Source organism: Coptis chinensis, chromosome 8, assembly GCF_015680905.1.
Source record: "Coptis chinensis isolate HL-2020 chromosome 8, ASM1568090v1, whole genome shotgun sequence".
Lineage (NCBI taxonomy): Eukaryota > Viridiplantae > Streptophyta > Magnoliopsida > Ranunculales > Ranunculaceae > Coptis > Coptis chinensis.
In genome coordinates, this window is record NC_141463.1 from 95,107,870 (window position 1) to 95,135,513 (window position 27,644).

The window sequence follows — 27,644 nt, forward strand, 5'->3', positions numbered from 1 at the left end:
GCCTCCTATGATTATATAAATAATCCGGTTTTGTTTTCTTATAATTGTGACCGTCTTTGACAGATAAAAGAACTTTGATTATTTGTTTTCCGTAATTTGTACTTTGTATAATGGAATTTTGTTTTAAGAATTAGTTTTATTATTGTTGTTATTATTATCCAGCTGCCTTACCCACATGCAAATGACAAATACAACTCCCTCTCTGATTCACAGGAAGAAAGAGATGCGATTTTGGCTAAGATTGAAGTGTCGCAATTACATTTAGAATTGCTGAAGCGCACCAATGTGATTAATGATGCGTTCCCTATATATCATGATGGAGAGTTCGGGACAATCAATAATTTTAGGCTTGGCAGTCTCCCAAAGATACTGGTATGCATTTTAAACTCTGAACTAGGCGACGAGGGTCCATGAAATAGCTTGCTATAGGGGTCACGACTCGCCTATGCGTTGCAGTAGTGCATAGGCTTGGCTCACTGCTCACCCGAAGCAAAAGTTATTGAATGTGAGAAATTTTAGTCAGGACAAAGGACTTTTTCACACCCTTGCTTATTAGTTACACAGGTCCTACAAATGCATAAGAGTTGGGACAATCTTTTGATGGATGTTGACATGTTATAATCTTAGCTGTTAGTCTCGGACGGCATTGATTGAGTGAAAATTTGGTGTTTATGTTATTTAGAAGTACATAAAATGTGTTGGTATTGGTAGATTGTTAGAGCTACGAGTGCTGCTTTGTGTAGGCAGCGAGGCTAGTTTCTTCCTCTTGTTTTCCTGTTGATGCTAACATATTGTGTGAATTTTCTATGGGATTAGTTAACATTATCTGAGCCTACCACAATCTGAGAATTTCTTCAGGTAATAATCAAAGCAGTAGCTGTAAAGAGGATTTACTGTGAATAGTTGTGGTAACTGGGCTTATATTCTAAGTTTCTTGCTATATGTCTCAATATATTTGTCATTTGAAATATCAACTTTTAGGAAACTAAACATGACCTTAGGAATGTTATGGGGAATATGCTATGTATGTCGGTGCACAGCTATGCTTTAACTTTAGGCTATGTATGAAATTCATTCTTCTTCTTTCATCCTTTGGTAAAATCTCTTGGGCATTTCTCAGATGTAGGCACATTAGTATCAGGTGGGTGTAATTATTAAGACTTTAGGCTAATTTGTGTCCACTTTTTTAAAAGGAAATTTTAAGGAGGTGGCCTCCTCTATATCTATAACGTCCTCAAGATCATCAGTTTGGACCTTTCAGTTCGAGTACTTTCTGATGGCAATCAAAACCACCAGAGAGCTACTCAGTTGATCTCCGAAGGATGCATTGGTAGGAAAGACTACCGATGTTATTAGTCTATGCATTTGCTAATATAAATGTAGTCTGCTTCATATGCCACATATTCATAAAATGCCTTGAGCTGTGCAAAATTTGTTCAGATAACTTGAAAAGTGTGCTCATCAATATTCATCAGAAAGTATATTGTATGTATTTAACCTTGCTCATTTTGTATTTTAGGATTGAGAACGACAAAGTGGAGAACTATACCATCACACAGAGTTTCAATAAACAAGAGAATTGGACAAAGGCCCTCAAATACACCCTCTGCAACTTGAAATGGGCGCTCTTCTGGTTTATTGGCAACACAAACTTCCAACCTCTTTCTCCATTGGTCTCTTCTCATGATGATGTTTCAACCATGGGTTCTTTGTACAAAACATGACCAACTTGAAACAAACACGGTCAGATACACGATGGAGGTTGTGAATATATGTGTTCTTGATATGTTTGGCTATAGCTTTTGGCCTAATCAGTACACCTAATGGAACCCCTTTGGGAATCATCAAGAGCCTGAGAGTGTGTGGGGACTGCCACAAGGCAACTAAGTTCATATCCAAACTTACAAATAGAGAAATCATAATGAGTGTTATTGCTTCCACCACTTTGTTGAAGGAGTGTGTTCCTGTGGCGATTACTGGTAAATGGTTGATTTTATTTTTGAGCATCAGTAAAAATCTCAAATTTGCAGGCAGGTTATAGAAAGGTCAAGTTTAATATCCAAATTTTTGGATCTCTTGAATTATGATATCACTTCAATAATGCAATGTAGATTTTTATTTTTTATCACATTTTTAAGCTCGTGGAATATGTATTCTACCTATTAATTGATTGACCTCAAAAAACAGATGCCCAACAAGTTTACTACTTACTTCTATGCCAAAAAAAACCCCCCCCAATTGACACAAAACATTAAAAACGACAAGAAAAAAAAAATCACACTTTCACCAACTACCCCTCGCAATTTGCAAAGATCTGTCGACCAAGTCCCCCTCGCAATAATATACATCAATATTATTGGAGATCTTGACAGGCAAGAAAAAAAAGATTGAAGATCAAGTACACGTCGCAATATTACTACACGGCAGCCAAATTATTCTACACTAACGGAGACCTTAACAGGCAATGCTCCTATATATTACTACACCACATACCTTTTAGTTTATACAATTCGCAAAGATGATTTCAAACCAGGCATTTACATTACTTTACTTTTACATCATCTTCCTACTCTTTAACCAGTTGATGTCACTAACAAAACCTTGTATGGCCACCTCAGGAAATGAGACTGATCTTCACTCTCTAATCGCTATTAGAGATGGAATTCAAGGCGGCTTAAACTCCTGGAACCAATCTTTCCATTTCTGTCAGTGGCAAGGCATTAAATGCGGCAAGCGTCATGCAAGAGTCGTAAGTTTGAATCTTTCCAGCCAGAGTTTGGTTGGATCGTTATCACCTCATATTGGAAACCTCAGTTTCCTAAGAGTCATCTACCTAGATCGGAATAAATTCTACGGTGAGATCCCACAAGAAATTGGTCGGTTGTTTCATCTTCAAAGACTCAATCTATTCAATAACACTTTCGAAGGAGAAATTCCAGTCAATCTAACCCAATGTACTGAACTCAGGGGCATTAATTTAAGTCGGAACAAATTGTCAGGGAATATTCCGGCAGAGCTTGGCTCATTGTCAAAGCTTGAAATCTTGCGTATTGGAAAAACCAATCTGACAGGAGTGTTACCCCCTTCTTTAGGTAATCTTTCGTCGCTTCAAAACTTCTTTATACAAGAAAATAATTTGGTTGGAAGTATTCCAGCTAGCTTTGGTAGACTGTTGAGCTTAATAGAATTCCATGTTGCAGTTAATAGACTGTTTGGTGAGGTCCCTTCAACAATTTTCAACATCTCATCCCTGAATGTCATAGGAATTGCCTTTAACCAGTTTAGTGGTAGTCTTCCACCAGATATGGGCATCACTCTTCCTAATCTCGCTGGTTTCTATGGGGCTGAAAATCAACTTTCTGGACAACTCCCAGTTTCATTAGCTAATGCTTCTAAACTTCAAAATTTTTATATTTCAACAAACAATTTCGAAGGACAAGTTCCTATGGATTTTCAATTCCCTCAAACTATAGTGTCCATACATATTGAACAAAATTATCTAGGAACAGGAGAAGCTCATGATTTGAGTTTTATAACTTATTTGACCAACTCCAGTAATTTAAAGGAATTAGACTTGGCCCAAAACAATTTTGGAGGTGTTTTCCCGAACTCTATTACCAATCTCTCCAACCAAATTGAGGATTTGTATCTAGGAGGCAATCGAATATCTGGAATTATCCCAGAAGCGATTGGGAACCTGGTCAATTTGTTTGTATTATCTCTCAACTCTAATAACTTGTACGGTAGTATTCCATCTTCTATTGGAAAACTTCATAGTTTACAGGGGTTAAATCTGTCGGCAAACAAATTATCTGGACCGATCCCATCTTCTCTATCAAACAATACTAAATTGAGTAGATTGTTTTTAGGAAGCAACATACTGGAAGGAATGATTCCTTCAGGTCTTGGTGCTCTTAGCCAATTGCTACGACTGGGTCTGGAACAAAACAACCTTAATGGTACCCTACCTCAAGAGCTTTTTAAAATTTCTTCTCTGTTTTATCTTAACTTCTCTCAGAACTCCATAACTGGTTCCATACCTTTAGTAGTAGGAAAACTAAAAAATCTTGGTACAATGGATGCGTCTAGAAATAAGTTATCTGGTTTATTGCCTAGTACTCTTGGTGAGTGTGAGAGTCTGGAAAAGTTATACTTGCATGATAATTTGTTTGAAGGGACAGTTCCTCAATCTTGGAGCTCTTTAGAGAATGTCCAAGAGTTAGATCTATCAAGCAACAACTTGTCTGGTGGAATTCCAAAATATTTGGAGGACTTTCCATTTCTCCAGTGGTTGAATTTATCCTTCAATAAATTTGAAGGTGAGGTACCAATGAATTAAATTTTTAAAATTGCAAGCAATTTTTCAGGTTGTTAGAAATTCCGTTCTTTGTGGGGGTATACATGAACTGCAATTGCCACCATGCCGAAGTTAACAAATCAAAAGCAAGGAATGTCCATTTCTTCCAAAATAGCAATTACGATCAGTGTGGCCGTGTTCATTCTTTTGGCATCGTGTTCTCTGATATTTTACTGGAGAAGAAAAAGAAAACTTGAAACAGCTTCTTTGCCATCATTCAATGAGCAGCATGTTATGGTCTCTTATGGAGATCTTTCTCAAGCGACTGGTAGATTTTCTCCAACTAATTTTGTTGGTTCAGGTGGTTTTGGCAATGTGTATAAGGGAATGCTTAACCAATATGAAACCGTTGTTGTTGTTAAGGTCTTTAAACTTCAATTGAGAGGAGCTTTAAAGAGTTTCGTGGCAGAGTGTGAATCATTGCGTAATATCCGCCATCGAAATCTTGTTAAGATTCTAACTTCTTGCTCTAGCGTGGATTACGAAGGAAATGAATTTAAAGCACTAGTCTTTGAGTTCATGCCAAATGGAAGTTTAGATAAGTGGCTGCATCAAGAGATCAGTGAACAAGATGAAGAATCAAATTTGAACCTACTTCAAAGACTAAATGTCGCCATTAATGTTGCTTCTGCTCTTAGCTATCTTCATCACGAGTGCCATGTTTTGGTTGTTCATCGTGATCTAAAGCCAAGCAATGTGCTTCTTGATAATGATATGGTAGCTCATGTTAGTGATTTTGGTTTGGCAAAGCTTCTTTCAGGATCACTAGAGAACTTGCATGATAATCAAACTACCTCAACAGTGGTAAAAGGATCTATTGGCTATGCCGCTCCAGGTAGGAATTTAAATATCGACATATGTGGATTTCAGTCCTTTTTTCCAATTCATAAATGCATTAAAATCATTATCTGGTATATTGCATTAGTTATAATCTTTATGTGCAACAACATTTTAATGAAACTCAAATCTTTGTCTCTTTTTTATTCCCTTTGTTAAGTTCGACGTACACCACCCCAGTTACACAAGCTTAAAGAGGGCCTTGTATTGTTGAATGTTTTCATCTCCGGAGCTTATAGCATACTTATTTAGATATCTTAAAAGAGGAAAAAAGAATGTTAAGTTAGTGCGACTAAAGAGATGGTAGAGATAATAAAACGATTAATTTGATCTAATTTTTTTTCAATCTATGTTAGTGGAGTTAAAATTCAAAAGATCGAGAATGAAATAATTGTGGTTGTGGTGGTAATTAACCTAGTTTGTTTACTTCTATCAATATCTTAACTGACGATTGTGAGGAGCTTTTCAATCTCTATGTAGTCTATTAATGGATATACGTAAAGCATTACGGTATTACTTTTACATTCTTTTTCTTTTTTCATTTTCTTTTTGCTTGCCAATGACACTTAATATATATATTTTTGTTACACTTAAATGGTTTTATGGAAACTAGTGATTGATGTATATATTGCAGAATATGGTATGGGAGCTGATGCATCCACACAAGGTGATGTGTACAGATTATGGAATTTTGGTGTTGGAAATGTCCACGAAGGAGACCAACCGATGAGATGTTTACAAACGGTTTAAACCTCCATAACTATGCTAGCAACGGTTTGCAAGATCAACTTATAAAGATTGTAGATCCAATACTTATATCCTGAAGGAGATGACACTTTAGGAGATACTAATACCATGAGAATCGCCATCCGCCAAAGAACAAAACTGCTAGAGTGCATGATTGCAATAGTCAAAATTGGGATTGCATGTTCTGTGGAATCACCGTCAGAGAGAATGGATATTAGAGATGTCAGTAGAGAATTGAACGCTATCAAAGACGCATGCATTTCTTGGTGTTAGGATTCACGAAGAACGTAACTGACTCCAACGACGGTTTAAATGAAAGGTAAAATCACATCTTTTATAAATAAATGAGTATGAAAGAGATAGAGAGAGCAGAAGAAATCTGTGTTTTGCTCTGTATTTTTTCCTTCATTTATGTTCGTATGGGATATATAGAACACTGTTTAGAAACATTAATAAATTGAGTAAAAAGAAAATTGAAGGCAGATTCTTGTTACATGTGTTAGAGGTTGTTACCAACCAGTACATGATTCCCAGGATAGCGGCCATATGCTCTACTTTTATGAGGTGAAAGTTATTGGTTATTTTCTATCTGGTTATTATGGCAGTATTTGTTAAGAGTTAAGACCAACTCGATATAATGGTTCCTTATCCCTGTAAAACCCTTAAAATTTCCCTCCGATGGCCACCCATACCCGCGTATTCCTCTACCTGCAACTGAATTTCTCACCTTGCATATGCAACTAAAAATACTGGGGTGGCTCAAATCTAGCCCTAGAGGCGAGCAGAAGCCACTCCCAATGGAACACAATCCTTATCCAGCCACTGACACTTTAGTTCGAAAAGTTTATCATTTGAAACTTTGACTACACTAGACGCCGAGAGTGACAAACATACATCAGTAAAATGAAAAGAAAGAAAAGGATTCATCAGAAAATCCTTTTAAGCATATTTGGATATAATTAACCTGTACACAGATTAAGTGAACCAGTAGTTCTAGTGCGGATTCAGGGACACGTGGGACATCAAGGTTACTAGTAATGCACGTTGAGTATGTGTTGGTGACCTTTCTAGTGAGACCAATGAAAAGAAAATTGTGACTCTTTTTAGAGAAATTATGACCTTTCTAGTGAGACCAATGATTCAGAAATTATGAATGTGTACATTAATCAAAGGAAGAATTACGCCATTCTTGAACTGAGTTCTGCGGAAGAAGCAAGCATTGCAATGAAGATCAAAGACATTATGATTATCAAGGGTTCACAAGTTGAGTATCCGTAGCCCTTGTATTACAATTATGAATTGGATGCGGATTCCGACTCCGCACCACTATGTAGAACGCGATTTGATGGTTTGATTTCCAAAATGCTAAACAAAAATGCTAAACTGCATTGAAAACAGAAAGAACTAAATATGGTACAAATTCGATAGCAGATCAAAATGTGGGTGCTCGCATACAAATTGGTGAATACATATCGATGTATTACTTTTGCGCTCAACACATTTATGGAAATTTCAAAATTTAGATCATGGTAGGTAATCTGAATCTGTGAAGGGAAAAAAAAACCCTCATTGGGTTTGAATGAAGTGGGGCAAGCAATATAAGTTATCAACCTCCAAGTTCTTCTTGAACATAAACTTCTAGTTTTTCTTTTAACACATAAACTCAGTCTCCACTGATATCAAACGCAACTCCTTAAGTCCTATCCTGCTAATCCCTATATACTAATTGCAAGATCCACTGCCAAAAGTGAAGCTTCCTCTCTTTCGACAGCTGCACGTTTTGTGCAATAGTTGCCGTATAACCAGAACGATGTGTGAAGACGAACCTTCTACTCCTAGTTTAAATCTGCAAGAAAATATAGTATTCTAGTTAAGAGAGGAAGCATAAATATATGTTTCAGGGTAAATATACATCATAAATATGCTGGTGAGGTTTTCAGGGTAAATTCATGAAACTATGTTTCCACTAGAGCCGAAAAAGTTTGATGGAATTCAAAAATGTTTGTAGTGTGATTAAATACCTGTTATAAACCTCACTCCAAGAATTTCATAAATGTGAAATACAATCAACTTTTGTTATTCTGGAAGGGGTCAGCTCGTGCTTATCTTAACTTGGCTAACAGGAAAAAAACTGCACAAGCACAAAACCCCGAGATAATCAAGCTGTGAGAAAAGTATTTCAGTCATTTCACGCAAGATCGAATCTTAAAATTTGTGTTCGATCCTTTAATCATTTATACAATTCCTCCCATTATCTTCCACTTTCTTGCATTCTTTTAATTGCAGTAAATTTTCAACTTTTTTTTTTTTTTTTTTTTTTTAGATGATAATGACAGCTTAGTCATCTTAATTCTTTGAAGTGATGCTCCTACCATTCATACATTATAGTACTCTCACAATAGAAAAACTCCCCTATTCTTAAACCTTGTCGGAATTTTACAGAATCAAGCATCTGCCAACTTATTTAACGAATTTTAATTAACTAAAAAGCTAATACAAGTACTCTATATTGTACATTTTGATGATCACGATACATATGAAGCATGTTATACGCGTGACCTTACACATATTTCCAAAATTTCCTCCAAGTTGATCTCGAGTTCGATATCAAACAGGAAGTGATGTTTTTAAGCACTTAAAAAACATTCCCAGACAATAAATCATATCAAACTTAGTTACCCTGATCCTTCCATGTGTCATACACTTAACCACCCAATGTAAGCTAAACACCCAACGTTTACATTGCCAACAGTTAATCAGATTAAAAAAAAAAGAGTCGTGATAAGGAGAGATCATTCTTTCTAAATTTTGGAGAGATCAAAGCAAATAGCCGTTGGATGGAGAAATTCCTTCTCGAGATCGAGATTGTTGCATGCCCACAACTGACAAACCACACCAAACCGTATGATCATGTCATCCAACGGCCGATATAAAGTGCACACTAAATTTACACTAAATTTAGAGAGAATGATCTCTCCTTATCATTTGCCAAAAAAAAAGACGTGTAATCAGTTATTTCAGTAATAACTAGTACAACTTAAGCACAACATGCAAGAAAACAAGAAGGGGTTATTTTATTTTCTACATACATTTGATCATAAATTAACTTACTTGAAGCTGATTGAAGACAGAGAAGTTGAAGAACTTGAGAACCAAATGTAAAAATAATAAGTTGATAACTGTAGGCAAAAAAAAACACAAGTTGAAAATAAGAAACTTCACTTCATAATAGATAATGAAATACGTAAATGAGTGAGGATTAAATACTCGTTGTTCATGAAGAAAGATTCATCTAAACAGACAATATCATCCTCATTTTCTTCCTCTTCTTCTTCTTTTCTCTCCATGTTTTGCTTCACTTTCGAAGGTTTTCAGTCCGGGTTTAGCTGGCTCACTTATGCATGGGCCTCCGTCCCAGACCACTTGAGCAACCCAACGGCTTACTCAAAATCTCAAATGGGCCTAATGGCTGGCTCATCCCACTCATTTTTCCACTCGGAAATGAGCAGCTGTTTTTTTGTTTTTTTGATCAGTGGTGCTCATTTTTAACCCACCATGCAGCTAAGTAGCTACTAGCTAGTGAAATATTTCACAGTATTCACTACATTGGCAATGGGCTTAACCTTGTCGATGATCGAACTTATAGATATGAAATGAGTGGCATTTGATGAGTCACTGAGAACAAGGAAGAGGGATATGGCAAAGGGTGAACTAATGTACTGTAAAAGCACGGCATTGCTGCTGGTAACGACTTTGTCATGTGGCAAAAGACTTGTCGTACGTCTTTGGTCTTTTGCAGCATGGTGAACAAAATTGAAGTACCATTTGACGTTTGATTATTTTTTTTTACTTAAAATCATATTTTAGAGCTCATATAACACACTGAGATTTGAGTGTACTGTGCTCTTGGTGTTAGCAAACCAAAAAAAAACGTTAAAATTCTAATGAAGATGGATTGCATTGTATTCATGAGATTCAAGTAGACAAAAAGTATCATACTTTGTGTTATTTTTTTCCCGGTAACTTGTTAAATAAAATCAGGTTCGATGATAGTGTCCGCACAACGTGAGGATGCACTTATTACTTTGAAAATTTTGCTTCTGATTTTCTTTATAGAACTGTTGACAACGTGAGGATGCACTTATTACTTGAAAATTTTGCTTCTGATTTTCTTCATACAACGTGAGCGTGAGGATGCACTTATTAATACCGTACTCTATGTTGCAGGGACACTGAAGCGACGACTCGATTATATCTAAAAAAGATAGGATGCGGACACGGCAAAGAATGTAGAAATTAATTAATATTTATAATTTTATTTATATAAATTGAACTTTAAAAAATAAATTAAATATATCAATATTTATAAATTTAAAACTATTAAAAATAAATAATTACAAAATTAAGTTTAATATTATCTAATCAAATTTTAAAAATATGTTATAAGTCTTAACAAAACAAAAAATTAAAAAATTAAAAAGTTTAATATTATTTTGATTTATTTTTTATTTTTTTGAATCAAAATCCGTGTGTTGACCGTGTCCTGACTGCGTTTTAATCCGCATTCAGTTTAGTTGACTGCGTCCGACACGCGTCCATACCGTGTGTGTCTACGCCCACGTCCAACATGGACACTGCCCATTGATTGGTGTGTCCGAGCTTTAGAGGTGGTACTCAATATCATCAACAGTACAAAAAAATAAAATAGCCTAGATGTGATCAATCCAACGGTAACCCGCACATATGCAGGAACACACGCTGGGTGATCAATAAGTGTCCAACAAAAACTCTAGAGACACTCAACCGTCTCATCGTGCACTCCGGTTGGCTTAATTTCGATTCCCTCGTACGATCGGATAGGTAGGCATCTTCTCCTCAACGAAGAGCAACCATGCTTTCATCGTCTCCTAACTATCTCTTTCTCATAATCCTCAATCTCTTAGTACAGTGTTGTCATTATACTAAAATCAACATTTAAGAATGCGAAAATTCCTAATCTCACAGTGCAAGTGTTTATTTACAGGAGCAGAGTGAAAACAAAGATCCAGGGTCCAGGGATCACATGTTACAATTTTTGGATTGACAAGAAAGTCCAACATACTTTAATTTGGAAGAATTGGTCAATGGCCTTTAGTTCATTCTCGTCTTTTAAGAGAAGAGAAAGAAGGAGAGAGAGAGGTATCATAAAAGTGTGTGACGAAAGAAGTAATGATTGCTTGAAGGAGTGATGGGGCGGCAGTACACAATTCTCAGTGCGCACGGTAGCGATCAAAAAACGCGGCAGTCCTGCAGCTTGTCTGGGAGCGATTTGGAAAAGGCAAGCCACGCCTTTGGGTGTTTAGGGAGCACGTGCTGACATTTTACACACACGTGTCAAGTTTGTCGGGTTTCTCAGATCATGAGTACCGGTTTTGTCAGTGTTCCGGCACGCGCTCTTTCAGCTTTTCTTTCGTGATGCTTCCTTTAAGCCCCACCTGATGACTTGGAGTTCGAATTGACTGTTATTTGAACCCATAATAAATTTGGATATACAACTCGCTGGAAATATTATTTTCTTGAATTACCTAGAGGGGGTTCTCGCAATTTTGACTTCACTTTCTTTTTTTGGTAACTTGGATATATCTACAAATGTTTTTCAGAGACATCAATCTACATAGGAGTATAGGACACTCGTTAACCAGAAAAAGAAAAAAAGAAAAATCTATATTGGACACTCAATATATCAGTAGCAACAAAATGCTACTCTTAATTGGAGCTTTAAACAATTAAACCAGTTTGACATTGGATTAAACGATAAATCATACACATACTCTTAATCAAGATTTTAGGATGTGCTGCTCTTGATGCTTCATGATTTCGAATTTCGATGGTAGGCTATTGGTGCATCTTTGTTATATGTTAAGTTTATAACATACGAAATTTTGTTTCATTTAGTCAGACACTTTATTATCGTCACCAAAAAATTGGCCCCAAAGCCCATTTTCGAGTGAAAATAACTCTCACAACCAGCGTTTTTTTTTAATTATTTTCAAGAATAATTTTTGGGTGAAAATAACCCTAAAAAATAAAAAATAATTTTCGAGTGAAAATAACTCATATGAACAAATAGCCCGGATTTGAAATAAATATTTTTTTATTTTACCATTTATGTCGTTTTGCTATGAACAATGAGTGTTCATATCCAAATTAAATAGGTGAACATACCTCATACAATATATTAATGTATAAACAATGATTGATCGTAACTCATGTTGAGGTATAAACAATTATTGTACATACTCTAATAGGTGTTCTTACTGATCATACATTATGTTGAGGTGTGAACATTGATTGTTCATAGCTCATGTTGAAGTATGAACAGTGATTGTTCATACTCTAAATAGGTATGAAAAATGATTGTTCATACTCCAATAAGTGTTATTACTGATAATATATTATGTTGATGTATAAACAATAATTGTTCATAGCTTATATTGAGGTAATAACATATCCCAAATAGGTATAAACAATCATTGTTTATACTATATACACTTAGTTATTTTGGTTGGGTCTGACCGTTTATTATTTTGCGCTAGGAATATACTTGATTTTTTATCAAACTGAACCGTTTTTAATTTCACATTAAAAATATACTTGAACTTTCATCTGCCTAGTCCTTACAAGTGATTAAAAAAAAATGATTATGTCACTTTTTTCCCAATCTGTCATAGAGAGTCACTCTCTGTTATCGGGTTATCGTCACAGCCATCGTCACCTGCATCTCATCTTTCTTTTCACAGTCCCACACTCCCACTGCTAACATAACCGTCCCACTACTCACGGTGACCCTACTATGTGTCCATTTTGTACGGTGCAGCATGCAAAAATCACGTACTACAAGAAGAATGTTAGTATAAGACGACCACGCTAAGAATGTAGTATAACCAAATGTTAAGCTAGGACATTGCAACAACGTATTCGAGCCACCACCACTAATGTAAATGTGAATTCTTTGAAATACACGTATGTAGTTAAGATTTACTTGATTAGAAGTGAAAAATGATTCTCTTGATTTTATGGAATGAATCATCTGGATATTCCAAGCTAACAAGCAATCCTGCCACATATATGCAAAATATTTAACATAGAATTTTCCAGATACAGCAAATATTTTCCATACAGTATTATTGATTTTAATATTTATTGTTTTGGATTTTGAATGTAGCAAAATTACTTCAAAGCTAGCAAAATCAGCATCCATCTTAATTCTATCCATTTGCCCTGCTGGTTGGTGTGTAGTGTCCGTGCAGCCTCACCTCTCAAGAGACCGTCGAGCTTGGTTAGTTCCTCCTGTACATATGTGAACTACAAAGACCTCTATATATGGTGGCGACACAATAAGTTTAAGAGAAAGTAGAAAGGGACAAAATTAAACAACAAATCGCACGGAGTGTGACAAGTCCAATTAGTATTAGTCCCACTATAATTAACCTTCCATTGTGCCTTAAACTTTAAGTCCCACCCTAACTAGTGATGTGATGATTAAAATGAGAAAAACATGGAAATGACAAATTGCCTCAATTTAAAGTGCACCAAAACTAGATAAACAAACAAGAAATCAACACCACTGCAGCGGCTTTATAAGACTCTATCCACAGACCAAACTAAACAACAATAACAATAAAACCAAGTTCACACTGGCTACAAAACCCTACACCAAAACACTATTACACTTCAATCTTCTTCACTAAACATGCAACCTGAAAACTTTCCTGAAATATCAGATTTTTACGGATTAGTAACCGGTAATAACGGAATGGAACATGAACCATATGGCTCTTATGGTTTTCCTACAAGTTATGACATTGCAAGTGATGTCCCAAGTTTTTGTGGGTCTTCATATTATCCTTTTGAAAGTTCTGATATTACGGACTTACCACATGCTAAAGCCTTAGCTGCTTCAAAGAATCATAGAGAAGCTGAGAAAAGGAGAAGAGAAAGAATTAACTCTCATCTTAATCGTCTTCGTGGTCTTCTTCCTTGCAATTCTAAGGTATATCACCTTATATTCCTAGTTACTTCCTTTCTTTAAATGAAGCCTTTTCAACATCTAAAGTTTGCTTATGAAATTTTATGTCAAGAGGTTAGAGTTTTGTTATGATTATGGGATTTCTGGATTTGAGTTTTTGGAATACTTCTTCTTGGTACAATTTCAAAGGTACGTATTTTTTTTTTCAAAAACAAAATTTTCTATGGTATGGCTTTTGATCGAGAAGATTTTGGTGTGTTAATTACTTTTTAAGATTATGTGGATTTGGGTATTAAGATCGATGGCATGATTCTTTTTGCAGCTGTGACAGGTGTTTATGAGGTTTTTAATTAACATTTGGGTTTTGGTATGAAACTTTTGTGAGATTTATTTCCAGAAAACCAGTCGTTCATGGTAGAGTATTGGCCGTTTTTTTTTTTTTATTGAAAATCACTTTAGTATTGTTTTGAGTTTTGACTCAAAAGTTGGCTTTTAAGTTGTAATTTGTTCTTTTTATCATTTTGCTATAGTTTGTAATGTTTGTTTAAATCAAAATCAAGCAACTGAGGTATTGAAATTTAATCTTTTGAAGCTTTTTAAGAAGGGCTAGAAAGCATGCATATCTTGGATACTAATTTGGGAAAGTTGTTCATCTTTTTAAGTCCAAAATTGCTCAGGGTTTGTGAATATTTGAACTGATTCATTATCTTTTGCCTTTTAACAGACAGATAAAGCTTCACTACTAGCTAAAGTGATTCACCATGTAAAAGAACTGAAGCAACAAACAATGGAAATATCTGAACGCGAACTTTTTCCATCTGAAACAGATGAAATCACTGTACTCTCTTTAGATCTATCAAGTGAAGGTAGAAGATCAGTTCTTAAAGCATCGTTATGTTGCGAAGACCGATCTGACCTTCTACCAGACTTAATCGAAACATTGAAATCTCTTCGTTTGAAGACTTTACGAGCTGAAATGGCTACATTAGGTGGGAGAATTAGAAACGTCCTTATTGTTACTGGGAAGGGAGAAGATGATCAATGTAATGAATTGGTTGGCTTTTTACGCGATGCCTTAAGGAATTTGATTGATCGGTCCAGTTCTTGTGATGATCGTTCGAAAAGAAGAAGAACGTTTGATGATTGTAGACCAAGATAGTTGATTTGTGTGTCATTGTGTGTAGATGTTTGTGCTTTGTGTTATTGTGTGAGAGTGATTGTGTGTTCGATGTAGGGTTAGAACTTAGAAGTTATTTGCTAGGGCGGTTTTGTGCATGTATGGATATATTGAACAATCAAAGTAGAATGTTTGTTGTTTGTAGGAATGGTGTCAGGGAATCTGCTGTTAAAGAAATACTATGTTAAATCCTTGTTCTTGTTCTTTGTTCTTCCATTTTGGATGGATTGAGGCATCGAGCCTTTCTTGTGTATGATATTGAAATTGAACGCGATCATTTGAGAAATTCAACAACGAATATTAGAAATTGGAATTCATCCCTTGAACAACCCAAAAACCCCTAAGCTAGGTACAAAATATTTTATGTAAAGTAGAAATTGGAATTCGTACCTTGAATAGCCCGAAACCCCTAAGATAGGTACAAAATATTTAGGATTAATTGCAAGAATCCTCACAAAACATATATGGACCCGCCTACACGCCTAGCGTAGGTTTGGTTAAGTAATTAAGTTCCCACAAATTAGTAAAATGAATTTTATTTCAGGTTTGGTTAAATTCCCACATATTAGTAAAATGTGTTAGGAATATACAATTTAATTGTACTTAATATTTACCAATTACCAAACTATACAAACATTTTGTCTTATATGTGTCTAATACTTCTTAGTTAAATTCGAGCCTAGTGTAGATACACTGTCTTTAAGACAGATTTTTCTATTCACGGTGCTTGAAAGTTGATGGGAAACTGTCTCCCTAGATAGAACGGATTTCCTTCTATAGAAAGCTAGTACTCTAATTCTATAGAATCGGCGAACATAACATAGTATTTGACTAAGAATAGAGGGAGAAAAGAAAGATCAGAACTCTGTGTGATATGGTGTGTTTTTCTCTCAAAATTCATCCACTATTTATAAGTGAGTGGCAGTGCCGGCCCTGACATTTTCGTGGCCCAAAGCGATGCACTAAAATGTGGGCCTATATGGCAGTAAAAAAAAAAACAAGACAAAACAAAATACTTATATTATTCAACTTTCATCCGCCATATAAATCGGGGGGGGCAAAAAAAAAAATAACTTAAAAAATCATTCTTCTCGCATTTTTTATATGTGAATTCACTAATTACACTTGAATAGTCAGCCTTTTCAACAACAACTTTTTCAATAGATAACATCGTTAATACATTCAATCTTTCTTGTGACATGGTTGAGCGAAGATAAGACTTGATCAACTTTAACTTGGAAAAACTTCTTTCACCGGAAGCAACTGTAACAGGTATATATAGTCAATAATATCCTATAAGCAACCCAAGCATTCGGAAAACAATGATCTCTTAATCTCAAATAATTCACCACATCAATCGCCTTCTCTGTCTCCTTTGGCAAAATTTCTCTTAAGATATGATTCTTAATTCTGAAAATAAATCTTCTCCATCAATATCAGAAACATCTTCGTGTTTTAGAAACACTTCAAGGTGCTTACAGGAAATCTTCAAACTGTTAGCATCTACAAAGTTTAACTTTTCCACATTAAATAAAAACCCAAATAATCCTTCATATACTTGGAATTGTTCAAACCTGCTTCTCAATGAGGAAAGAGCTTGGTCCAAAATAAATACGAAATAATGGACTCTAAATGATTCCTCAGCTGATAGTGGCGCCTCCTCGACAGCATTTTCATCAAACTGCCTCTTTCTACAAATAATACGCTTCTCACGGAAAATAGGTTCAATTTGCATAGAAGTTACAACATCTTTAGCTTTAGCCTTGGCCTCCTCAAATCCAGCTTCTCTATACTTTTCAAATGCGGAAATAAGTCCCTTCAATTGATCTATGACAACATCAATGTGCATATCTTCAGCTTGCATTGTTTTACTAACAAAGTTCACAGCAAATAACAAATGATGCCAGATAACCATACCAAGCAAGAACTCAAAAAAATTCATCTCATGTGTTACTAGAGACTCAGCTTCACTCTTTGTTTTAGGGTCATCATTAGCATCTGCCAAAAAAATTAAAGCATCCCTTATCTTTGGCACTTGATATCTTATTACTTTAAGACTTGCCACACGACTTTCCCAGCGAGTTTGAGACAATGACATACTTAACACTTAGACCTTTCTTACCTTTCTTTTCTTTGTATTTTACATGAAATTTGAAGACCTTCCACCGCTTTGTAGAAGAAGAAAACAACAAATATATGCATTGTACCACTCCAAAAAAAGAGAGCTTTAGAACAAGAGTTAGCCATATCACATAGAGCAAGGTTGAGACTATGGCAACCAAAAGGCGTGTATATTGCTCTTGGATTTATTTCAAGCAACTCTTTTGCACACCTTTGTGTTTTCCTTTCATATTAGATCCATTATCATATCTTTGTCCTCTTATATCACCGATTTCTAACTGAAAAGAGTTCAGTGCATCTTTGAGTGTGTTAAAAAGTCCTAATCCCGAAGTGTCGTCCACTTGTAGAAACCCTAAAAAGAATTCTTTTACCTTTACCGGGCTTGTAGAAACAATTGATATTTGTTCTTCATGGCTTATATCTGGGGTGCAATCAAGTATCACAGAGTTTTTTTTTTACTTCTTGGATCTTCTTTACAATGATACTTTTGGTCTCCTCTGCTAGCAAATGTATTAACTCATTCTGTATCTTGTGACTACGATAATAGTAATGAATTTATTTTATTTGAATACGCTGAATATGTTCTTGCATTACAGGATCAAATTTGGCAATCATTTGAATTATGCCTAAGAAAATACCATTGTTCTCTTGATAAAACTTCTCTTTTGTCCCACGAAATGCTAAATTATTTATTGCAAGAGCTTTCACAACAAAGAATATCTTCAGTAATATGTGATCCCAACGTTCTTTCTCTTTATTGATCTGTTCTTGCACACGTTTATCAATCATTTCATTTTTTTTCAATCTTATCTCCAATTCAATCCAATTGCTCATGCAACTGATGTGCCTACTACTTTTTTCATGACTTTTAAGCCTCTGTAAAAGATTTCTCCAATTTTTAAATCCATTATTTGCCATCTGAATATATATTATTTCAGTCGTGCTTAAATAACTTGCAACAAAAGCAAAATACCCTATCTAAAACATTGGAATATACAAGCCATCTTATATCTTGCTTCTCTCCATTTGATAAGTGTCGAACATAATGAATAGAAGAAAAATGCCTACCAAGATCATCTTTAGGAAAATCGACAGTGTTATCTCTTTTAAGGCTTCTTTCCACTAAGAAATCTCTGTAATTTTGATCCACCTTATCCCAATTTCGCGGGTCATCAATGTTTACCGACCCAAATAAGTCAGCCACATTTGTTTGTTGATTAAGTTCTTCATCAACCAAATCCTCATCATCTTCATCCACCAAATCTTCATTGTTTACAGCCACCAAATTTTCATTGTCTTCACCTACCAAGTCTTCATGTGTGTCATTCATCATATGATCTTCATTATCATTGGCAATTGTATGTTCCTTATCTACCAAATCTTCATGTGGTGTATGAGTGTATCCACCAAAATTTAATGTTCTTCATTCACTAAATCTTCATCAGAACTATCTTTTTCTTCGCCGCTAGAAAAATACTTATGAATAGCTCCTGTTTGAGATTGAATAAATTGTTCAGTTTTTTGTTTATTTTTTCTTTTGCTACTACCAGATGCATGCATTCTAATTCTAGGAGGCATGATTGAAAACAACAAACACTCCAAAAAATTATCTAAATATTTAATACCAAAAACTAGGTAGAGTGAGTGGAGTTTTGTACCTTTACGTCTTTACTTCTTGAACAGGCGAATAACGACTGAGTTTATCTCTATTTTTTTTGTTTTTTTTTGTAGAAGTTTGGTTTTGGAACAACGAAACGGTGATTAGGTTTTTGTTTTATGTTTCCGTAGGTGGCTTTTTGACTTTTGATTGAAAACGTAATAAACTTCCCTTTTGTGGGCGAGTATAATGTGGCCCTTAAATTTGATACTGACTTGGTGGCCCGAAGCGGTGACTTGGCTCGCTTTGCATCAGGGCCGGTATTGATGAGTGGTGTCTTTTCGAAATAACACAGTGACTTTTAAGAAAAAGTAAGAAACTCTTTAAAAAGTCACATGTTTCGAAAGGACACACCATTTCGGCATAAAACACTATTTTGAAAGGTCACACCTTTCCAGCATGATGCACTGTTTCGAATCAGTGCACCATTTCGAAAAGGTTTTTCTTACTTTACATGGTGTTTCAAGAGAAATCCATTTCATCTCAAGTAGAGTAACTTGGGAGACAAATTACTCATTCATATCTCAATGGATTTGTGCAAAGCAAATCTATTTTTCTAACAAAATATTCAGTTAAGCTTCCTATGTGCGTGTACGGTATACCACCAAATTAATCCCTAAAAGAAGAGGCGAAACTAATTGAAATCTCTGAGGATTCTGGTGGTGAAAGTCTCATTTTCATAGAAGTAATAATCCAATGTAACGTACCAGTACCACCATTTCTTTGTTGAGTAGACCTGACAAGTCTACAAGCAGAGCCAGATCCCAATATAAAGCCCATGGAATTGGTTCATGGACTAAAAGTCCTAAAACACATATGGGCCTGGCTTTAAGTATATTTTGGCTTGAAAGCAAAGTAAAGAATATGCCTTAATAAGCCACCACAAACCCGTTCGATTTCTCACTCTTTCTGAAAAAATTAAACTAATAAGTAGTTAAATTTGAGAAACAGGGCGTTGTGATAGGAAGAAGAGGAGATGGATAGAGGAGATGGAAGGAGAGGTACACGAGGGATGCTTCCTTTACTAGCCGTTCATACTATCCATGAGTATTACAGATCAGAAAGAAAACCTCCTGTCACGGCTGGCCTTCTTCTTGCTAACACGCTTATCTATTTACGACCTGGTGTATTGGATACTCTTCTCCCTACTCTTAATGAGGTGTGGTTCAACCCTCATCTCATCCTCAAGGTACCACTTCCAATCTCTCCCTCAATTTACCTCCTATTTATTTTTACATTCATCTTGTTTTACTTTTAGGTCCTAGATGTTTCAATTACTTTCTACACACCATATTTTAAAAAATAATCAATGTCTCATACTTGTCCATATTGTATGTGATATACCTGGACAGTGCATTACTAGTACTAGTCTTGTTAGTCTCCCAGGAATCTCCTAACATCATTGGTTTCGACTCCAAGATTTCAGCCCAACCTTAGAAACTACCAAATATGGTGGAATAAAGTGGCTCATTGCTACTGGCTACGGGTTGGGCAAATTCTCGAAAGGGATGAGATGAGACATGTATGAAATAAATTTGCATGGAAATTGTGTCATCTAAAAATGTTGTTTCTGCAACTTCGAAAGGGAAAACTCCAAATGTTTGTTCTTTGATTGACTATGCTAAAAATGTTTGGGCTAGAGTCAAGCAAATGATTGGATTGGGGAATCTTGTCAAGATTTCAAATGGAGAATGGAGTGATCTTATTAACTTGTGCAGAAAAAAGACCTCCACAGCCAAGGTTTACAAAGTATGTGTATGTGCAACCATTGGGTATATACGGGCTGAGATACTGAGAGGAATGACAGAAGGTTTCAGAACAGGTTAACAACTTGGAACCAGCTTGTCACTTCTATTCTTAAAAATACGAAGATCTATCTAGGCATTAAAATCTATTCAATGCCTGATGCTGCAGAAATCAAAACTCCAATGGCTAGACTTGACGTTCATATTAAGTATAGGAATAAGAACCCTGTCATCTGTAGATGGAAGTTGCCTCCCACTGGATACATCAAGTTAATTAATGATGCACTAGTAGTTGACCATCATTGTACTTTGATTTTCACCTTCACTTGGGGTGGAACTAGAAGATCTTTTTTATACCAAGGGCTCAAGGCTATCAAAGTTGGACTTCAACGATGTCTGCAACACAACCTTGATATCGGTGTGTTCGGACTCTCTAACGTCAGTACAAATTCTCAAAGGACTAGAGAATGCCCCATGGTACTGCAGCAACCTTGTTGCAGTCATCAATCAAGCACACAGCAGCCCAAATGCAGGAATTAGATTATACACGTGTAGAGAGAAGTAAATGAGAGTGCAGATTACCTAACTAGTTCTGTACATGTAAATGAAAGGTTCGTATGTACTGGTCCCCTCTAACTAGTGCATTAACAGAGATGAATGCTAATGATGTAAGAGGGATGATATATGCTTGTTTCTAATGCAGGTAACGGTCTGCCTAACCCTATTAATTTCTTTCAAGAAAAAAAAGAAAAAAAGAGGCAAAATGAAGTTTGATATCTTAAGGGAACAAAATCTCACTTTTTCAGTTTGATATTCCCCTAATCTCTCTCTGTACATGTGTAATGTTTGGAAGTCCCTGTTTGGTCTTGACATTTTGTAGTCTCATGTTTGATTATCTTGTGTATGGCAGCATCAGGACCTGAAGCGATTTTTCTTGTCACCCTTCTATCACATGGGTGAGTCCCATCTTGTCTACAACATGATGTCACTTCTCTGGAAAGGAATCCAGTTGGAAACTGCAATGGGGAGCGTGGAATTTGCATCTATGGTTGCTGCTCTACTTGGATTGTCTCAAGGCATCACACTTTTTCTGGCTTAAAGGCCTTCTCTTCTTCGATTATAAAAGGGCTTTCTACTATGAGCATGCTGTTGGATTCTCTGGTGTTTTGTTTGCCTTGAAAGTTGTCCTAAATTCACAGGAAGATGAAAATAGTTATGTTCATGGACTAATTGTACCAGCAAGGTATGCAGTATGGGCAGAGCTCGTTCTCATTCAGTTGATGGTGCCAGGTGTGTCCTTCATTGGGCACCTTGGTGGTATACTGGCTGGGATTCTTTATCTCAGACTGAAGGGTTCATATCCAGGATCAGACCCAGTGGTGACCCTACTCAGAGGTGTCAGTGGTGTACTAAGGCGGTCTGTAAATTTTGTAAGGGACTTGTTTGGTTTTCAAGGCCGGGGATTTCTGGTAGGGGAACTGTCGGAATCGCGTGGGAAGGAGTTCTGGTGTTTGGCAATGTTGGGCATGCACGTTAGTTAATTCTGAAGAGTTGAGTACATGTGAGATGTGTAGCTCAGAGAGGGACCCGCGGTTTGTCGTCTGCTCGTCCATCAAATAGGACTAGCAATCCTTCTTTGGAAGAACTTCGTCAGCGGAGAATTGATAGATTTACTCGATGACATCTTTCTGTCTGAATATCAAAGTTTGTTCTAATTAAAGAGTGGTCTTGGTAACTCAATATAAAATGTAAAGGCTGACAACATCACAACCTTGTGTCTTGCATTGCTCAAAGCTGTACCCAATTATGCAGTAAGAATTGAATCTCTTTTGGATTTGCAGCGATACATGTGGATGTCGTTTGAGGTGAACTCTGGATCTTCCTTCACTTATCTACATTTTGAAGTACTAGTTTCTTTTATTTTTTTTCCATTTTATCACAACACCCAACTATTAAACGCCACTATCTGTAGTCCTGTGTGCTCATTAAGTATTAGTTTCTTATTTGTTTTTCCGTTATTATTGGTGCTTTGCTCTTCTATGTTTTATGAAGTTTAACACAGATAGAATTTCTGCTTAATATGTTGTGCACCTGTATCTTTCTTTATATATAGATATCTTATTAGTCATTTATTATTCTTGAAGTTAGTTATCCTAGAATCAAGGACTGGTTGGCCATGCTAAAATAATTTGTGGCATTTCGTGTATTTGAATATGCTCTCAATCTTCAAATACTAAAAGAAAATTTTAATTCCAGATTAGTTAAATCATTACTTGATATATAAACAATCAAAACCGTAAAATTAGTACTTCACTTTCCTCATAATGTTCTTGGCTTGAGGCTGTATCAAGGGCCCAAGTGCCCAACATGAGGTTGGGTGGTTTTGCACTTCCATTCAATTTGTGAGGTAACTCTTTACAGATGACGAGTAGGTTTATTCAGTCTGGCCCCAATTTTGTGTGCTGTGAATCCTGTGATAGGTTTTATTTACTTGGTTAGGTTATTACTTGAGTACCATATATGGAAACAATGGAAGATGCCTTTTGGGATGTTGGTTTGCAGGCTTGCAGCTGCAGATGGCAGGAAGAGGTTGCTCTTGTATTGAAGGGGTTGTGATCTTGTATTGTACATAGTCATCATTAAGGCAATATCTGAGATTCTGACATCTTAAAGGAAATTTTTTACTGAAGTTTCAGTGTGTTATGGGAATGCAGTAATTTCCAATAACTCCGTCAGAAATGTGTTGTACGTCTCGTGCAAAATATTTGGAGAACTGACAGGCTCTTGAGGTTTCCTACCTCCGTCCAAATTAATGTGTACCATTGTACTATATAATCAATGTTCATTGCCATTACAAATAAATAAAATGTTTTGAGGCCAGCCCTTTTTTCTTGATGTAGAAAGCTAGAAGCAAATGCTATTACATTAAAGCAGAAGGTTTCCAAATTTAGTGGCTTCATATATGATTAGAGACGGGAAAATAAGAGGAGACGGAAGAAGTTCGAGGCTCAGAGCTTATGTTTGTTTACATTTTTATCTGATTTCCCCCACATAACGAAGTAAAGATACTAAGATATAAAGCATTGATTACGACATGTGATGTGAATACCATTCCCAAAGTCTTCTATCGTGTTATTGAAGTTTGAAAACCTTTGTATAAGTAATAATCAATTGGCTAAAAGAAGCCCTTTTATTGCTGACCAAATAGCTTGGGGAATCCTTCCAAACCAGCTCAGATCTCCATGAAATACCGAGTTAAATAGTTAAAAGGAGATGATCTTCAAGCCTAAAATGGTGCTGCACCAGATGACAAAGGACTATCATATTAAGTGGTTCATTTAATGTCTGATTTAATTGCACTAAAGGGGCCTTGTCGGTTCTTGAGCTTTGAGTTTGTGTGTTCTCAAGTCTATGGTCCTCTATGGGATGTTCCAAGATATGCTGTACATGTTTTAAAGACTTTTGTTGGGTACTCTTTGGTTGCTTGTGCTCTTATTTGCTGAGGATAATTGGGATCTTTTGGGGTTGGTAGTCTTTCAAATATAATCGTCGTGTCATAATGTACTGCTTTACGAACTGATTGGGTTTGGAGGGTTTTTATGATATGTAAGCTGTTGTAAACCATTCAGATCTATCATCTATGTGAAAATTGACTTCGGATATTGTGGGTTCTCCAGTGTACAATTTTGCCTGTGTTTTTTGTGCCACTTAATATTGGTTTTCGAAGTCACAAGTTTTCAGAGATTTGTTAGGATAATGATAAGTTTGTGGGTGGGCAACTGGGCGTTGTAATCACACAACTGCAAGGGACCTCCTAGTTTTATCGGTGCTCCATGATTCCATGAAGCGTCGCCAGGAAACAAATTGTTTGGCGGTAATTGTAGAGCCATATATCTTGCCGAAAGTTAGTTCCGCAATCCCATCTGGACATCTGGTGGGTTTCAAATTTTTTATTATTGTATTCAGTTGAATTTTCCAGAACATATAATTGACGTAAGTCTAGCTTACTCGAATGAAGTAGCTAATGGTAAAAAGGCTAAAAACTAAAACAGCATCCTCATTTGTTGAGGCGAGGGCGTCTGTGTATTTGTGTGTTATGTGAGGGTATCATATTTGAAGATAAATTTTGGTTCTTTTGGTTAGATATTCGGGGAAAATAGGCCATCTGGAGTGAAAGCAGCTCTAAATTCAACCCACATATAACTTGGGAACATTTGGGGAAAGTACTTCCAAGTTCCAAACTTCCAACTCTAAACTCGAGAACAAATTGTACGTACTCGTATAGTGATGATATGATCTATCACAAATCCCACTTTATGATCAATTAAGACATTGAATCAAAATATCGAATGATCATCTTGTTGGTATGCACCAAGTGCACAACTGATATGTTGGATCAAACTTGCATCCATGTATCTAAATTAACATTTCAAAGCATTTGATACATACGCTCATTATTTCTGGCACAGCTTGGACTTATTTAAGGTCCAAATGTTCACAGTTGGAGAATGAACTGTCCGATTTTTACCCTGGAGAACTTTCAGGGTAGGTTCAGACGTTCAGTGGGAACTTGGAAGCTAAGTGCCCAAGTGTATTTTTATTTTATAGCTAGAGCTTTTGTATGTAAATGTGTTGTAATACTCTCCCCTGGAATATATAAACTTTCTTGATAATTAGTATTAAAGAACTCCAACCAAACTTCTATATGTTTTCCCTTTTTTTACCTACGTTAAGATGCATCGAAGTATTCATACCCTATCAAGAATACTCAATTTAGAAACACAATAGTATTAAGTTACTCACCAGATGAATACAGGGAGACCATTAGACACTGCAACCTGTAGTACTCCATAGTCCAAAACAGTATCCTTTAATGTTCAGTAAAAGGAAACTGAACAAACTTCAATAGTGAGTGGTGATTGAGAACAACCAGACATCACATTGCACAGAGCAATAACACCACGCCACCAGCACCAACTTTAGCCATAATGTCTCACATTTAATAACAATAATATTCATCAGTATTATCAGAAAAAATTCTTGCTATATTTAACAAATAATTCCTCGACAGATCTCAAACTAACTTTGATATACATATGCAAGATTGATGGATTAATTGGATGTATGAAACATTCCTTCCAACAATCCAATAGCTCCTCAAGCATCCACTCCAAAGAAAGAAAGAAGGAGAAAGAGTACAAGAAGGAAAGAACAAAACCATATTGCAAGTTTCATAGCTTGAAAGAGAAATCAAACTTTTGTCTCTACTTATCTGTTATGTAGAGGATTTGGACCTGTATGGATTCTTCTTTTATCAACATCAAAAACACCACCACCATCATCTTTATCTCCATTTCTTCCAATAACACCTCTACTAGACTTGATAGGAAATTTGTTTGAACCATGCCCACCTCTTAATCTTGCGAATCTTCCAGAAGTAACAGCAATACATGAAGTCTCCAAGTGTAGAATGATCAAAAGAAGAAGAAACAAGCAAGCCATTTCTTTTCTTACTCCCATCTGTCTCTTGTTGATAACAGGAATCATGATGAGGTGTTGATGAAACCTTGTATATATATAAGCTCAAAAACCAAAAAACTTTCTGTTTTGGACTTTCTAAAAGCCCTAATAAAAAGGTGGTATGAAGAGAACTAGAGAAGTGTAGTGTATAAGCTGGGTTCCTCTTAGTGAGAAGAAACCAAGATTATATTAATTGTTTTAATCACCTCTTGTTTTGTGTATGCATTTGTTTAGTTTTCTGAATGCCTTGAAATCTGAAGAATGGTTTATGGTCAATGTGGGGTTAGAGTCAAAATGCATAGGTTTTGCTGCTTCTTACAAATTAAATTTGGTGCAGAGGCTGTTGGAACCTTCTCTGGATTCTGATTTCAGAGTCCATTCTTGACTTTTAGCACTAACATGAAGAAAGGAGAAAACAAAATAGAGAGAGCAAGAAAAGGGAAAGAGAATTGTTTTGCTAAATTAAGATATGGAAAGTTAGAAACGTCTTTCCTCAATATCTGTCTTGGGTCTTGTGACATCAATCATTTTCATATATTTTCCTGTGTATTACTTGGTGTATAGTGTTTACTGTTTAGGGAGGACGTGCTGTAAGTTCATTTATGTTCAGTTCCATATTCATACTGACACAACTAATACTTATGCACGAAAATAAATCCTTGAAATAGCTTATATCATCCCCTGTTCATAATGAGAGAGTTTTGGTATTTAAATAGAAAGAAAACTGTATGAGTAAACTGTACGTATCGTCGTATCCACATTCCATCAATGAAGACAGCTTCGTATTGGGAATTTGGGACAACCTTAACCCACAGTAACGTAGACCTCGATCTGTATTGTGTACACTGTTTACATAGCTAGATGACGACTCTCCCCTTGCTCTTCCATATCTTTACAAAAATCCCATTGTAACCTGTGAGGTATCACTTATTAGTAAATTTGGTTATTAAATAAGTTACGTTATTTTAAATGTGTGAAACTACTGAAATAGTAAAAACAAATAGGAATTGAAGGTGGGCCATTAGGAGATGAGATGGGATTGTAGGTAGTGGTCATATTCTTTCATGGAATTATGGTGTCTATGGTTACTTTTCTTCTTTGAGGGAGATCAAATCCGACCCATGAAAGTCATCCACCTTTAATCTTTTGGCACACAAAAGGTGTCCCTATAACCTTCAGACCTTACTAATAACTTAATAAGCTACTTCATAATGGCATCTTTCAAAATTGTTTTATTACCATTTCCTTTTGAATAAGCTAGCTAGTCATGATTGGCATAGTCAAAAACTAAAAATCTCATTAAGCTTTATTGGAGTAATGTTTTAATTTATTTTAGTACTACATATAAACGCATCAAGCATGTTTATGTTATTTTTCTCATAAAAGTCGTTTTTTTTTCCAAGTACTGTATAATTTACATTATGCAGTTAGAATGCTGACATTGCTTAGAAATTTATGAACACATTTTTCTTACG

At 35.8% G+C, this 27,644-nt stretch overlaps 5 protein-coding genes across 7 annotated transcripts; 4 read left to right on the forward strand and 1 right to left on the reverse strand.

The window, feature by feature from the left end:
- The first annotated feature begins 2,518 nt into the window (after positions 1-2,518).
- Positions 2,519-5,333, forward strand: LOC147484686 (uncharacterized). The gene has a single exon (XM_086581436.1). It carries the CDS (start codon positions 2,519-2,521, stop codon positions 4,337-4,339), a length of 1,821 nt encoding a protein of 606 aa, XP_086437562.1. The 3' UTR covers positions 4,340-5,333.
- Positions 4,414-6,423, forward strand: LOC147484687 (putative LRR receptor-like serine/threonine-protein kinase At3g47570). Its single transcript, XM_086581441.1, has 2 exons — positions 4,414-5,192; positions 5,829-6,423. Exons 1-2 carry the CDS (start codon positions 4,421-4,423, stop codon positions 5,942-5,944), a joined length of 888 nt encoding a protein of 295 aa, XP_086437567.1. The 5' UTR covers positions 4,414-4,420; the 3' UTR covers positions 5,945-6,423.
- Positions 6,424-13,536: 7,113 nt separating this feature from the next.
- On the forward strand, positions 13,537-15,325 carry LOC147484688 (basic helix-loop-helix (bHLH) DNA-binding superfamily protein). 3 transcript variants are annotated; one of them, XR_015206417.1, is made up of 4 exons: positions 13,537-13,973; positions 14,062-14,138; positions 14,272-14,363; positions 14,674-14,814. XR_015206417.1 is itself a non-coding variant. In XM_086580958.1 (3 exons), exons 1-3 carry the CDS (start codon positions 13,674-13,676, stop codon positions 14,693-14,695), a joined length of 399 nt encoding a protein of 132 aa, XP_086437084.1. In that variant the 5' UTR covers positions 13,537-13,673; the 3' UTR covers positions 14,696-15,325. The 3 variants fall into 3 exon arrangements, 2 of the variants coding, with proteins under 2 accessions (XP_086437084.1, XP_086437083.1); XM_086580958.1 differs by lacking the exon at positions 14,272-14,363 and having other exon boundaries at positions 14,674-15,325; XM_086580957.1 differs by lacking the exons at positions 14,062-14,138; positions 14,272-14,363 and having other exon boundaries at positions 13,547-13,973; positions 14,674-15,325.
- A 1,191-nt stretch (positions 15,326-16,516) lies between these two features.
- LOC147484689 (uncharacterized) lies at positions 16,517-18,577 on the reverse strand. The gene is made up of 3 exons (XM_086579793.1): positions 18,221-18,577; positions 17,886-18,123; positions 16,517-17,124 (listed from the first exon to the last, which is right to left on the reverse strand). The coding sequence occupies exons 1-3, from the start codon at positions 18,575-18,577 to the stop codon at positions 16,517-16,519; spliced, it is 1,203 nt and encodes a 400-aa protein (XP_086435919.1).
- A 1,258-nt stretch (positions 18,578-19,835) lies between these two features.
- On the forward strand, positions 19,836-22,777 carry RBL14 (RHOMBOID-like protein 14). Its single transcript, XM_086577804.1, is given in 6 exon segments — positions 19,836-20,093; positions 21,560-21,744; positions 21,746-22,097; positions 22,100-22,133; positions 22,136-22,226; positions 22,228-22,777. Coding segments are annotated over 6 exon segments (978 nt in total). The 5' UTR covers positions 19,836-19,880; the 3' UTR covers positions 22,331-22,777.
- The last annotated feature ends 4,867 nt before the right edge of the window (positions 22,778-27,644 follow it).

Coding starts and splice junctions, on each gene's coding strand:
- LOC147484686 (XM_086581436.1), top strand. CDS start 2,519: ATGATTTCAAACCAGGCATTTACATTACTTTACTTTTACATCATCTTC.
- LOC147484687 (XM_086581441.1), top strand. CDS start 4,421: ATGCCGAAGTTAACAAATCAAAAGCAAGGAATGTCCATTTCTTCCAAA. Junction 5,193..5,828: donor TATTGGCTATGCCGCTCCAG/GTAGGAATTTAA, acceptor TATATATTGCAG/AATATGGTATGGGAGCTGAT.
- LOC147484688 (XM_086580957.1), top strand. CDS start 13,674: ATGCAACCTGAAAACTTTCCTGAAATATCAGATTTTTACGGATTAGTA. Junction 13,974..14,673: donor TTCTTCCTTGCAATTCTAAG/GTATATCACCTT, acceptor GCCTTTTAACAG/ACAGATAAAGCTTCACTACT.
- LOC147484689 (XM_086579793.1), bottom strand. CDS start 18,577: ATGAATGACACACATGAAGACTTGGTAGGTGAAGACAATGAAAATTTG. Junction 18,124..18,220: donor ATTCCAATGTTTTAGATAGG/GTATTTTGCTTT, acceptor AATCTTTTACAG/AGGCTTAAAAGTCATGAAAA. Junction 17,125..17,885: donor GTTTTATCAAGAGAACAATG/GTATTTTCTTAG, acceptor TTTTTTTGGCAG/ATGCTAATGATGACCCTAAA.